Source organism: Ciconia boyciana, chromosome 3, assembly GCF_034638445.1.
Source record: "Ciconia boyciana chromosome 3, ASM3463844v1, whole genome shotgun sequence".
Lineage (NCBI taxonomy): Eukaryota > Metazoa > Chordata > Aves > Ciconiiformes > Ciconiidae > Ciconia > Ciconia boyciana.
In genome coordinates this window covers 93,113,982-93,128,628 of record NC_132936.1, presented here as the reverse complement: position 1 = coordinate 93,128,628, position 14,647 = coordinate 93,113,982, and the positions used below count along the sequence as shown (strand labels likewise).

At 41.5% G+C, this 14,647-nt stretch overlaps 1 protein-coding gene across 2 annotated transcripts in view; it reads right to left on the bottom strand.

Annotated features, from left to right (window-relative positions):
• The window catches only part of RASGRP3 (RAS guanyl releasing protein 3), a 51,777-nt gene that overhangs the window by 5,464 nt on the left and 31,666 nt on the right, over window positions 1-14,647 (bottom strand). The window contains exons 10-13 of one of the 2 annotated variants that reach the window (XM_072856619.1): window positions 10,501-10,578; window positions 6,154-6,270; window positions 3,754-3,869; window positions 2,786-2,933 (exon numbers count right to left, since the gene is read on the bottom strand). In XM_072856619.1, the coding sequence (XP_072712720.1) occupies window positions 2,786-2,933; window positions 3,754-3,869; window positions 6,154-6,270; window positions 10,501-10,578 (459 nt within the window). The remainder of the gene's footprint in view (window positions 1-2,785; window positions 2,934-3,753; window positions 3,870-6,153; window positions 6,271-10,500; window positions 10,579-14,647) is intronic. The other variant, XM_072856620.1, reaches the window with a different exon arrangement.

The following is a 14,647-nucleotide window of genomic DNA, read 5'->3' as shown; positions in this document are numbered from 1 at the left end:
GTTATAAAAACAAGCATTTTCACTCTGAAAGGCAAATAGAGGAAGGGGCAGTTATTCTAGCCCTAGCATTAAAGGAAAAAGATTGGGCACTGCAGTATTTATTTATTCTGACCTCATTCAAAACACTACCAGGGAGGGTGAGCACATCCAGGCAGTTGAAACTGCACGTGGCTCCTCACCATATTTATAAGAACCCATGCACAGTATGCAGGGGGTGAATATGGTCATTAAAGAAATGTTCAAAAGGAAGAGCTGAAGAACATTCAGAATACAAAGGAAAGAGTAAAATAAACAGAATAGGAAGATTCTGGGGAAAAAAAAATTCCATGCACTGCAAAAAAGAATTTGTAAGGAAAAAGGGGGGCTTGTCTATTTTGACTAGACAGGGTGGAAGAAAGGTGAATAAAAGAACAGAAGCGACAACAGTGGAAGAAGGGTCCATAGAAAGCCTGCTGCTTACTCTTTTCCTCCTAATGCTGTATATATGCACAGTGAATGCCATCGCTGTGGTCAGGCAGTGCCCGTGGAGCCCCCCAGCCCCCTCTTGGAAGAGCAGCAGCAGGGCTGTCGCTGCTCAGCTTTACATGACTTTTTTTCTCAGGTCTCTTTGCCAGGATCACCATAAGAGACATGGATTGTAGTTTCTTTCCTTTCAGCTCTAATCTGTTCCCACTGAAGAGCTTTCTCCTCACCTTCTTAGCTCTGTACCTTCCTCCTACTCAAATTTGGCGCCACTGTTGTGATTACACACAGCAGCGAAGCTTAGCTGAAGTGCTGTGTCATGAATTCTGACCTAAAGCTTTGAATCTGTCTGACACAGCTTTGCTGCAAAGCTGGCTTGAGCCAGCTCCAAGGTAAGAGGATCTGTGCAAAGTCGTATGGTAAAGCTTGGTGGGATGGCTGGTCACCTACCCTGCCACACAGTGCAACTCAAGCTGTGGGACGGAACTGTGGCCGGCCATGGGCATATCAATTTCACGCTGCTTAATGGCATTAGGTTTTAGCTTGACCTTTAAAGTTTGTGTCATTTTAATAACAGATATTTTATTGGATACTGCACGCATTGCACTGTCATGTCAATTCATCCTGCTGCACTGTCAGTGCACATTATTTTGACTGTGAATCAGTGCATCAGTTCAAAATTAAGTTTCCACCCATGGATGAGCCGCACTGAAATGCTGAACAAACACACAGCAGATTTTGTAGTTGGTTCCTGTCCTATCAGCCCAACTCATCCACAGGACAATGCCAATGACTTCAGTGAGTTGACAGGAAAAATGACCTTATTTCCATTTCCTGTACAACCCCTTACTCATTTGTATTCCTGTGCTGGATGTAATCAGGAGACATGAAAAATCCAACAATGGCCAATTAGCAAATTGATACAGGAGAAAAACATCTGGTGGAGAGGACATTGCAGGGCAGTCCTCAGGCCTTGCTTTGCTACGGAAGCCTTCCAAACATGAACCGAGTGTCACAAACGCAATGATGTCTTCCCAAGGCTGTAGGCAACCTGAAACAATAGGCTCAGGCCAGTGACTGCCCCTGCCCCATCGCTCTGCTGGAGCTGTCAGCTCAAGAGCCCACCAGCACGCTCCTGAATCAGCATTGACCATGTCACCTCCGAGGTTTTTGCAGTTCTAGAGGAAATAGGTGGAATTCCTTCTTCCCTGTGGCCTTGATCAGCGGTTGCGATAGGGACCACGAGCATCTGAACAAGACAGAGGCGTCACAAAAGAAGCAAGCGGAAGATGGGAGCACGGACAAGAGCAGGAACACCAGAGCTGGTCTGAGATGAGGCACGTTTTTGCACTTAGCAGTGCTGTTATTGTTACTTTCAGCCACAATAAAATATTACTTAGTGGAAAAGTTCACGTCGTACAAACTGGAGATTTTGCTGTCGATAGCAGAGGCAGATCTGCACTGGAGAGCAGGAACCATGTTCTGAGTTGACACCTTGTACATGGGCCACACATAAGCAGAAGACATGGGCCTCTGCCCTTATTGCTTAAGCTGTCTAAATGTGGATGTTTGATTTCAGCAGGGTGTGTACATTAATGTAACTTTTAAATCATAGGAATTCCTTTTTCTTTACTATACTTGGTTTGAAGTGAAAAAGTTGGAAGAGGTTTACAAGCAACACAAATATTCACAAAAACAATCATTTCCCAGCTACGTATAAAGCACTCTAATAAGTGGCATCTGGTAAATTATGGCTGAGAGAAAAAGCAAATTAAAAAACCCCTTAAAATAAATAAATAAAAATCTTATTGTACAGAACTGCTGGAAGCACTTTTGATTTCTTGACCAAATTAGAAGATCTGTTAATTCAATAGAGAAAGGATTAAGGCTGTTATTGCCATTCAGAGAATTATGAACATAGCTATGTTGCCATGTGCAATTTCCTGTGAAAGAACGGCTTTTGCTTCATCTACATCCTCTGTTCCAGACACCCATTTTCCCTTGAGCTTGTTTACATGGGAAATCAAGCCAAATTAAAGAGCTTAAGATAAACCAAGTAAGGCCATTCATATAGTCTCTAATATCCTTTAGCTAACATAATTTTATTTTTTTCCCCTGCAACAGTAATTCTTACAAATGCCTAGTATTCAGGAACCACTAAAACAAAACTGGATAGCACAGCTACAACATGAGTAAATGTTTTATGCTTCTGAATGCAATGAGATATTTGGCCAAGAGACTTTAGCAATGCCAGTTTCACCCTGTCTACTTTAAAGGGTAAAAAATTGTGTTTAAGATATACTATTATTAAAAACATACTTACAAATCCTGCACAGTGCTCACAGAAAGTTGGTTTAAGATAGGTCATCTCCTGAAAGTTATGAATAAACCCTGGTCCCATTTTACACTGGAACTGTGATTTAGCTCTCAGAAAGTAAGCCATCATTTCTTCTTTGCTTATAAGACCATCTCTGTTAGGGAAAAAAAGCAGAGTAGATCTGTCACTGCTCATGGCACCGAACAATTCAGGATTTTCTCATTGCTAAAAAGCACGCAGCACAGAAAGTACATTCTTTGAAAGAGCTGCAACAGTCCTGGCAGAAAAAAGCCCTTAGAACCTTTGTGGTTCTTATCCTGCATTAAACAGCAAACACTGAACTTATAGCATGGACCTTGGTTTCTCACCTGTTCATGGTGAGATGCCTGTTCATGGTATCAGAGCACAGACAAGGCCATTAAGTGAAGGATCTTGACTTACTGCTCACACAGACCAAGCGGTTACGCCCCTGGCTGACCACCAGCCTCGACAGCCAAAGAGAGTCTGGACAACAAGAATTATCAAGCCCAGCTGGCTAGGAAACATATATTATATGTACCTCCTAGAATATTTGTTACCCTCTCTCTGCTACATACACTCATTTCCCCTCTCCTGTACACAACTTATTTTTTTCATCAGTCTGATGCCTGGTCTGGATACAGCATCTCCACTGTAATTTGAACAGTACTCTAAGGGTTTTGACTCAGTCCCAGCAGGAATTCCTCATTAAACTATTACATAAATGATTTTTAAAGTACCAGGTAAAGCACGACTCCAACCTGGGTGGGCTTATAGAACCGACTACAGGACAAGAAGTTAAATGAGAACAGAATTCAGCCTTCAGTGATCTTCAGTGCCTTAAGCAAGATGTCAGACACACGAAGCTTGGGAGACACTGTTTCTTCAATATTTGTGTTTCATGAGTTTTTAAATTGAGGCAAAGGAAAAAAACACAAAGAAATCTCCAAGCTTACTGGTCTTTGTCCAGCACACAGAAAGAGTCCAAAAAGGGGAAGTTGGCAGCTATACTTTCAAAGTCTTCCTGAGAAATATAGCCATCATGGTCATGATCGTAGTTCCTAAAGACAGACTGGGAGAAAAAAAGGAATTATTGTCCTAATATCTAGCCTGTCCTGAATCTACACCTGCTCTTCAACCTTATAATTACATGTAACCATGTTCAACATTACTAATCAGATGCTCTGCTGCATTGTTTTATTCCTTTTATTCCTACTTGGTACTTCAATATGCATATTTATTGGAATGTAGGGGAAAAAATGGCTAATTTTTAAAGAAAACTTGACCTCAGTATTTAGCTAGTGATGGTCCTCCACACCTCTTCAGACATAATTATTCTTGCTTTATTTTTCTTCTTTGTTGGAAATGTCACTAAAATTCTGCCCCATGTGACATATTCCCTTTGCTTCATTAAGTATGCTTTTTAATCACAAAAACAGAAATAAAACAAAAACATCCCAACAGCAGCTTTCCAATGAGTATTTCAGATGTTTTTGGCTTCACTTCTCTTTTAGTTGGTCACCTTTGCTCTGCCACAGTACTGTTTCAATCTCATCTGTCTACTAATACTTTGACATCCAGATCACGAGCACTTTGTGTCTAACAATGATTCCCTCCCATCAACGCACCCCAACTCGCCACTAAGTAAAAACAGACATGGGATCAAATTTAAAAGGTCGCATGAAGTGATGGAAGCCCTCCTTAGCTGCTAAGGAATTACTATATTCTGTCTTACTGATTGCAGAGATGTGCAAGGGGCGTTAAAGCTATGCGTGATGCTGATAGGAAAAACATGAGTGTCAAAGTCAGCATGACTATCTGAAAGACACATATTGAAGCACAAACTCTCTCATCAGATTAAGATTTGGTTGACAAAGACAAGAATTGAATATACTGAGACCTCTGTGTTTGCATTGTCCTTATTTTCATGAGAACGTGATGAAGCCGATTTCTAAGCACCTATCAAATGACCTGTAACCGATGACTGGCAGACCTCAAACATACATCATCAAGAAGGAACCAATACGCAAACCCAAGTAGTATTCAATACTTTTAGTAATAAAACCAATGCCTTAAAGCACAACTCAAAGCAGCGAGTAAATGACAAAGATTGGCAAAATGAAGGCGGCTATACAGAGTGTGTGGGCCTCTTGGTAAGCTGTATCCATAACAGCCCCAAACCATGTTTTAATCCTGTCAAATTCAAGATCATACGTCCTGAACCAGGCCAAAATTGTGGAATGGAGGACTGCATCTCTCCCACCCTCAGGAACAAGAACAACCCCCTCCTCCAGCACATTCTGGAAAGATTAAGGAGTTGCAACAGACTTCCTATTTAAACAAGCTATCAAAGAGAGGTTTGCATGTGGAGTGATTTTTATCAACACATATGGCACTGACAAAAGCAATACAGGAACAGCATGTGCAGTTCTGGCATCCCACATTAAGAGAAAAATGAAACTTTTTTAAAAAAAGAGCATGTACAAAAAGTAAACCACAAGATATATTTGAAGTCTGAGTGAGAGAACTGAAGACTTTGTTTAAGTTATCTTAACAACATAACCCCAATTAATGACCTGTAACACAGACAAGGTCAGAATTTAATAGTTCCTCCCAGACTTAGTTATTAATTTGTAAAAAGCAGAAGAAAATCTTGCTTCATTATCTACAACAGATTCCTGGTTCCTCTGCATGCTGCTCACATCACTAAAAGTCCCTTACACACCAACACAACAGGGCTCAGTCTCTCCAAAGGAACCTGGTGGCGTTTCGTTTTGTTTGCATTACCTAACATGTCACCTTCCAAACTGAAGCTGGAAGATCCCAGCTATAATTCTTCATGACCTCATGCCCAGATTTTTACAGTGATACCAAGACAGTGCTTTCTTTACCATACGTAGTATGCTCTGGACAGTCAAATGACAGCAAGTTGAAAACTAGAAATACGGTTTCTGGAAACCTTCTCTGGACCTCGTAATGTGTGAGTTCTTGTTTCTGAGTATTTGTGTTTCCAGCTGGCTGTTACCAGACATAAACTGGATGACTAGAGCTGTGAAAACTCAACTTTGCCCTCTGAATTTATATTTGCTAATCAAACCTATTGAACAGCAGCCAGGCTTTGGATGATCCTGAAAGTTTGCTCCTTTGTATCGAGAAACCTGCTTACTAATCCCTTCGCTGATTGCAGGAATAAAATAAATATTTCTGAAAGTATCAGTAAAGGCTCAAATTTGTTATTGGATGTCTGAAATTCATCCCAACCATAACAATCTCTTGAAAAGCTTGAAATTAATTATAATGATGACAATATCAAAGCTATCATTCTCTTTGACCAGTATATTCTTCCAAATACTTACATCCACCAGCTTTCGTATGTGCTTGTTAATGACGGTAGGGTCAGGTTTTGGTACCACTCCAGATGCCCACTCCAGTGGCACTACTGGCTTGTTAGGGGTCGTTGGGGAGGTAGGCTGCTGAGAGATGGATCAGAACACAAAGATTTTAAAATCTGAGTTATGAAGTTGAATTTCTTGCTAAAGCAGCTCTATATGTCAGAGCTACAACTACAAACTACTGGAGTCCCTGTGCTGTAAAAATGTGCTTAGCAAAACATCAGGCAAGGTTTTAAAGGGTTGCTTGCCTCTGCTAATGGCTTCAGTTGGGCTCTCTGTGGCACCTCGCAGCTACGCCGGCAGCGGCAGTGCCCAGCGAGCTCAGAAGCAAAACCAGGCAGGCTTTCCTCACTGCTGTCTCTGGAGGGTTCAACAGCCATGAGACTTGGAGGAAGGGAGAAGAAACGAGGGTCTTTGGACACAGCGGGCATCAGAAATAGGCACGCCCAGAAACCTGCTTTTCTCCTTCCTGGTACAGCCCCCAAGGAACTCGCCATCACGATGCAGCCTGGCCCCAGCACCCTGCCGGAGGGACCGTGCCCAGGAGCCATGTGAGGGACTGCGGTGGCCTGGATAAGTTAACACTCCTGCTCTGTACAGCACCGAGAAGAGGGCAGGATGCAGATGCTGGGGCAGAATTGTGCTCAGCCATCCCACTGGTTTCCAGCCAAGACGTGCTATGACGATGTGGCAGGGAAATGCCAACGCCATAGTGGAACGAGAGTGAAATCTTTCTGGGCAGGGACAGGAGCAAATTTGCAGCAGGCCAGGATGCACAGCTTAATTCATCTAGGTAGCCTGAGCAGAAAGGGGCTAACTGTTGACTTGCTCTCCAGGTAACACCAGCCAGACTATTTTATTTTGAAAACAGCTTGGTCTTGGTGAAATGGTAGCTGACAGCTCACTTGATGCACAGAGCACGCGCCTGACTCCCTCCATGCCACTACGGTGCTTTGGGAGAAGCTCTGGTACGCAGCTTGGCTTGTTCAAGTAGAAAATAGAGGACAAACCTGAACACAGTTTCAGGTAAGGCTTCAAAAACCACCAGGCAGCATGAAAAATGCTGCAAGGCGTACTGGCCTTCTCCTGCATCTGCCACTGGACAGCCGGCAGGTGAAGCAGTGTCAAGCAGAAAAAATTCAGCATGGTTTGGATCGGAAGGGAGACGGCCCACAGCCTCAGAAGGCCCCTGTATCAGCTGATGAGCAAGAAATCTGGGTCCCATCTGTCTCCCTATGAACTGGTGTGAGTTGAGAGGGAGATCATTAAGCCATCTAAAAATGTTACAGTTGTTATTGTGTATAACAAAGGTATTGCAGACTTTGACATTGAGATGAAAAATGGTCACAAAGTCATACTCTACCATGTTTGGTAGGGAAAAAAAAAGAAGGATGTGTTAGTGGGTTGGTTTACTCATTTGGCTTTTCCTTATTCAGCTGTCAGAACAGCTTTTATCAATTCCTTAATGGCTCTTGACTCATCATACAAATCTGCACAGGTAAGTTTAAGGAAGAAAAAAATCCCTGTATCTGCAGAATTCAATTCCAACAGGAAATACAGTGAACCTGGACGTCCAGCTCTGTATGCCAAAAGCACTTACAGAATGTTTTAATCCTAAAATTGATGTCAGCACACAGTGATAGACCAGCATGCTGGCAAGTATTTTTGCTCTAAAAATATGCAGAAATGCGGCAACCTTTTAAAGACGACATGCTACATGATAACATGTAACATGCCAGTATTGTGATATTCTTACAGCTATAGTCAGAGAGGAAATTTGAAATGTGTCTTCTTGTAAAAAAATCTTAGACTAAAGGGACTCAAAGCATTGGTATCAAAGAGTCAGAGTGGTGCTAGACTACCAAGTCCTCACAGAGAGCTTTTAACTCCTGCTGGTTCAAGTGCAAAATGGCAGAAAGAGATTGAATCCACTGGAGCATTCCTCTTTATTGTGGGCTATTTCATTTGAAGCCTCATTCAATTTTTAAGTTTTTGACAAGCTGCAATGAAAACTTCATGTTACTGCCCACTAGCCAAAGGGAAATGTCGGTTCCTCCAATTTCACTCATAGACTCGTATGAACGACCATAATTTTATTTATGTATTTGAAATGCATGCTATGAGGAAAGATACTAACCAGTGTCCAGACACTACCTAGATGAATTTATTGAACCTTCAGAAACACTGTATCTGGTCATGCTGTTTGTGATTTAGCCTGTATCTCCTGTTTGTTTCACCAGGACAGGGATAATGGTATCGTAGACTGAAAAAGCATTTTCAGATGGATGCAAACATCTGCGTATTTTGGTGTTGAAATAAATTCTACTCAAAAGCAAAAAATCTATGTCAGTGTGTCTTCAGTGGCATAACTGCACCAGGCAGAGTTGTCTTCTAGGCAATAGCGTACTAGTAAAAACTCCCAACAAGAAGATAACTAATGCACAGGGAAGAGCAGGACAGTGTGACAGGGAGATGCTATCTATCCTACAACTGGCGGTCAGTCTTCAGTATTTTTTTAGGCTGCTACGCTGACTGAAGAGTCTCCTCCCAGTTTTAGCAGAATGACAGTCTTGCTCAAGTCCCTGTTGACAGCAGGCTTGTATGCTAACGGAGCAGCTCCACTTTTGCCTCGAAAATGACTGCAGCAGCATGAGGCACTTCCTCTGCAGTGCACCTGCACAGGAGTTGTACCCGTACAGCAATAAATCAAGGAGCAGTTGGAATGACATAACTACGCTGTCACGTTGCCTTTGACAAATTTTGCCACATACAAAAGCTCTACAGATTCTTTCCCTTCTAATATAGCTTGTGTGCTTTGGCACTCCATCAAAGAGAAGTACGCTTCAAATAGTCCGGCTTCTGTCGATTCAGCTGTAGCTTTTTACCCATCAGGGTGCTGCAACAGCTCAATGTCACTGGTTATTCATTGATCATTATGCAGAAGTCTCCCACAATTGCTGGGTACTGTTAAAGTTCACAGCACTGTTTATATTGCTTTTGTCCTTCTTAAAGCTCAGGCTGGAGATCAAAGCGGCAACGTGATAATTTTCTTCACTTACAGTAGTGGCCCATTAGTCCTTCCCAGCATAGCGGTGTAACAAATCAGCTTTGCTGGCAGTAATAGGAGCACGAGGGAGCCAGAATGACTGTGATAAATGGGAACTGTTGTGGTCAAATCATATCCAACAAGGACTGGAGACTCAGTAATGAAATTCCAGGTGTTTAAACTGAGTTAGTGTTGACTAAGGAAATATTCAATAGCTTCCTTACTGTTGCTAATCATCCACCATTGAAAGCACACACACAGTCCTCAAACTGGTCTCCAAGAGTGATAAACTATCTTAAAAGCCAGAGAAACCCTATACTTGGAAATTATGAGGTTCTGCTTCCTTGCTTGCTTTAAAGAATACTTCAAAAACATAAAAAGCACTGCAACGAATCACCTCAGACTACTGGACTCCGCTCTCACACCCTGCTAAGCATTTCCAGGCACCCTTAGTTTCTGCTGCTGTCAGACTTGAGAGGGCTCAGCCTGAGAGCACCATGTGCTGGATATGATAGGTAATAAGGATGTTAATGCACTGATGAAATGCTCAGAGAGAAGAGGAGTTCCCAAACTTTGGCAACGGGAGAGAGAGTAATACTTTAAATGAAATTCAACTATTAATTAGGAGATTTATCTGTATCTTCAGACTTGCAAAGCCTAATGTAGGTTAATGGTTGGACTTGATGATCTTAAAGGTCTTTTCCAACCTAAACAATTCTATGACTCTATGATTCTATGTACCAATGCAGCATTATCTTTAGTTGCACATACTAAAAAAAAGTAATATCTATTCTGAGGTGTTTAAACATTGCTTGAGAGCCCAAGATACAGCCAATTCTACATAAGCAAACAGTTTTTAAAACATTACAGCTAATGCTGTGCCTTACCTAAAACAAATCTTTGGACTCAGTGTTGTTTTATATAACTGCACCAGCATCCAGAAAATGAAGTAATGGTCACGCATTAAATAATTGATGTAAACTTACAAAGAATATCTCCATATAAAGCAGAACTACATTTTCCAGGACTTGCAGAGGTTTTGTTGAAAAATAATTAATAGGGAAGTCTGGCATGTTTCACTACTTACTTTTCCCAATATGCACTAAAACCTATAAAGAGTAACTGTGTTTACTATAGAAGCATACACACTAAAAAGCTTTATGTGAATACGAATAAGGAAACACATTAACTATCATTTAAAAATTTAATCAACTGCATGCAGACAGAATTAGCTATGTGTCAAAATGCAGTAAAAGATGACCTACAGATTTGGAGTTCCTTGGTTCCAGCACCAGCGAGAGCTTGTAGATATCATCCTCAGTGTGATAGAGGTCCAGGGACAGCTATGTGTAAGAAAGAGGGAAAACCAGTAACATTTATTAGACTGGGCTGGATATGACAGGCTTGTAAGCTAAACAAAAAGTTTTGCTACTCAGAGGTCAGGATACACGCCAAAGCTGTGTGCAGCTGCTGGGAAAGCAGCTTTTCACAGAGTTGCAGAACCACATCTAGGAACCACCTTCTTTTAAACAGAATTTTGTGCAACGGGTAAGCGAGGAGTTGTGCCCTTTCCCAAGATAGGTACACATCCCAGAGCGAACACATGGCTTTAGACATGTCTGGATATCGCATTATTCGTTTTGCCTAGCTGTAACACTACGCTGATTTTTGCGCTTTGTAATTTGGTTATGGGCACCAGTGAAAGTCTGAGCACCCTGCAGGTTCCTTCACCCAGCCAGCATGCTGCTGTCACAGGGGAATGTAAGGACCTGTCCTAAAGATAACGTAGATCCAGTAACTGCTGTAACAAATATCGTTCATGTACTCAGTTATTCACTGACTGTATTCTTAGGTTCCTTGGTGGTATAAAATAAGCAGAACTCAGCTGGAGCACATGATATTATCAGGTCAGGCTGGGACTGACAGCAGAATTGCTAGTTCAAAAGGCCTTGCCCTGTTCCTACTAGTTTTCTCAGCAGGCCAGATGAGCAGGGTGTGGATTTGGGGATGGAAGTGCATTAGTATTTACCGAGCAAGTTTGTATCTCCTCTTCCCTGAATTACCTGACCTTATCATAAGCAGCAGTTATAACTTCATTAGGCACAATGTGTAAGCACACAGTGGGCAAGGTATTGTCTAGTACAGGAGTTTCAAATACTAGCAAAAAAATTACAAGCATGATGACAATGCAGTTGTATAAGCTCTCATTTTATATTTTATTCACAGTTTTGCTCTGATGGATAAAGTGTAATACAAGTTTTCCTAGGACAACCTTTACAGTGGGTGGCAGTTTCCATTCTAATTTGACTTTTATTGCTGTCCTATTTTTCCAAGCAATTTGGGGGGGCCTGAGGAGTGATCAGAAAGGCATAACTTTTTTTTTGTAAGTGGAACTTACTGAACACAAGTTAGGGAGGGTGACTTTCAATTTGATTGTTTAGAAATTTCTCATTCTCTTCACTAGACTGTACAAATGACTGGGACTTTCCAGTGATTTGCATATAGTCTCAGAACAGGTTAGATAAATAGCTGTTGAGACCTAAAAATAGTGGGGGAAAAATGGTGGCACCAAATAAGTTCTAACGCAATTAGTATAAATGCACTGTAGTCTAGTTGAGAGACTGAGATCCACTTCCAATCCACAGAAAGTGATGAAACTTTTAACCGCAGGCTTTTATTTACATTGTGAATTAAAACCAATGTGGGAATAGTGCACATCAGGTAAGCAAATCCCTTAAGCATCCTTACCAAACTAAGTTTTCTAATGATGAAAAATGTAATTAGAGCTATTATTCCTCTGTGGTGCACTGCCAAGCTTGTGCTTAGGTCCTCTTTTACTACTTCTACTTCTTAGCTCCACGTTTCAGATGCTAGGGACTGGTACAGAACTGAGTACAGAGTCAGTGGAGATGGAGCGAGTGTGGCCAATAAGGCAGGAAAGGAGGAAGAACCACACAGACTAAGAGCAAGCATGCAGTAAGAAGTGAGTCCATCTTTGTGTAACACATTCTGGCTCACCGGCAGCTGAGTCGTGGCACGTTTACTTCTTTTGCCCACGTAACTCACACTCGTTTACACATGACAAGGGAGGACTTGCATCGCTAGAGCTCCCTCCCAGCTTTTGCAGTCTCCTATGCAGGTAAACCTGGCATTTGTCTCACTGCCCTCCATACAGCAAACCTTTGCCTTATTTGTGGCATGTTAACTTCCATGCAAAATGTTGGCTCCTTTCAGCTACTTCTTCAAAGCTAAAATTCTGTGAGCTAGAAGTTGATTTTTTATGCTGACAATAAGATGGGGGGGCAGACTTCTAAGTTTGTGTGCAGACATTTAAGGGAAGAGCGAGACCAACTTGCCAAAATGCTGATCATTCAGCAGCGACCACTGAAGCCGGAGAGACCTCTTGTTCCCCATTCACCCTTTTGATCTATACACTCAATAGCATCTGAAAAATGCCCGTAAGACCCTTGACTAGGTGCCTTGAAGTTTACTACCAAGCCCTCGCCCCAGCTTTTAAGCCAAGCTCTCACTTCATAGCTCTTAACACAGTCTCCCCAAACATCACCATTTCCAAACCACTTGAAAGGTATCAATCAGCTCCCACAGAGGGGATAGGGCTCCACCACCCAGGAAAAGAAAAACCAGGGCAAATTCCCACATGCCCATTAAATATCCATTTTATCTTTTTGTGCAAGTTGTTGGACTAGCAAACCAGCACCCAGTGATTTACTTGTCAAGGAAGCACAGGCCAGGCTGTTAGCACTTGCTAAGTGTGGTGTAAAAGGCAACACTGCAAGGGATGGAGGCCAGGCAAGAGGTTTACATATTGCTTACCAGGACAAAACACCTACTAAAAGCTTGCCCGGGTGGAAGCAGCTTAATGGGAAAACAGCAGAAGTGAACAAATAGTTGGGTCAGCTGATTCACACGCAAATGAAAAGCACTCTACACATTTATACACATTTACTAGTTTTGAAAGGCAGTTTCTCTAAGTAAGTTAAAGATGAGAAAAATTTTTACAGTTTACATTAGAGAGGGAAGACCTAGCAATAAATAGAATAGTTATTTCTTCAGGTTCTGAAAACTGAGGATGACTTTGGCAGCAAGGGAGGCTAAATCTGCTAAAAGACCATTTGCAGGTAGCAAGGTCAACTATTTTTAGTCGGCAGTTCTTGTCAGCTTTGGGCTGCAATCCTAGCTTTTCTTCTCCTCTTTCTCTGACCCCAGCCTATAATTTAAAACTTTCTTATTAACAAAAAGATTGACAGAAACATTTCATCTACTATATAAGTCCGTTATTACTGTTTAAGAGACCACTGTAAAAAAAAGTATTGTATTCATATGTACAGATGAGGACAAAACCTACATACTGGAAGAAAAATGAGAATATTCATATTATGATATGTACCAAAATTCTGGTCTAGGAATTTTTTGTAGAAATTTGGGGTTTTTTTCCTTTCCAGGAGTCACCATCTTAAATCAAAACTCCCACACTATCAAATGTACTTGACCCACAACTACACTTCCAGTGACTACTATGAAGACAGAATTACCCTGGAAAGGTTTTAGGATACCTACAGCTGTCTACCTAGGATACCCATGGCTGTCTCCATCATTACTAAAAGGTACCACCATGGAATCATGCTAACAGGTAAAAAGCAGCACAAGTTAATTTTAACCTGCGTCTGGAATCGACATTGCTGCATGCACCTTCATTTATTTACAATGAGATTGGCTCAGCTGTAACCAAAGTCAGCAGAGTTATATTAGGAATGAATACATCAGAGCATCATAAGTGAAAAAGTACCCATCATGTACTCAATTACTTGTGGTAAATGAGATATACTGAATTAAAGATGAAAATATAAATAAAATCCCTATCATTTTGCTGAAAACAAACAAAACAAAGAAATTATTTTTTTAAAAAAGGAAAAACAGATACACTATATAAACTCAGGTTGATACAATGAGGGATATGAACCTGCAAGGTCTTAGAAAAACCTGAAGCTTTCTGCTCCTTTTGGAAAGCAGGCTGTCACCCAAAAGAGAGAAGAACAGCTAATGAAAATGTCAGCAGCAGTTCAGCTTCCATCTCTCACTTCACATTGTCTAATTTCTGCCCTTTTGGACTCAGTTTCTTATTGCTCAGTTCCCTAGAGCCTGAGGTTCCACTTCCCCCTACTCACAGCCAAGCTTGTAAGAAACCGTGAACTTTCAGAAATGACCAGGGAGGAAAAGAGTGGCATGAGATAAGAAGGCAACTCTCAATCCCTACAAAAACAAAACAAGGTAATAAATATCTGCCTTTATAGCCCAATATTTAAATTAAAGGGGTGTTGCAGTGGGCAACTCATGGTCCCTTGTCTTCCCTGTCCCACTAACCAGGACTGGGACTTGTTCCCAGATTGTTCC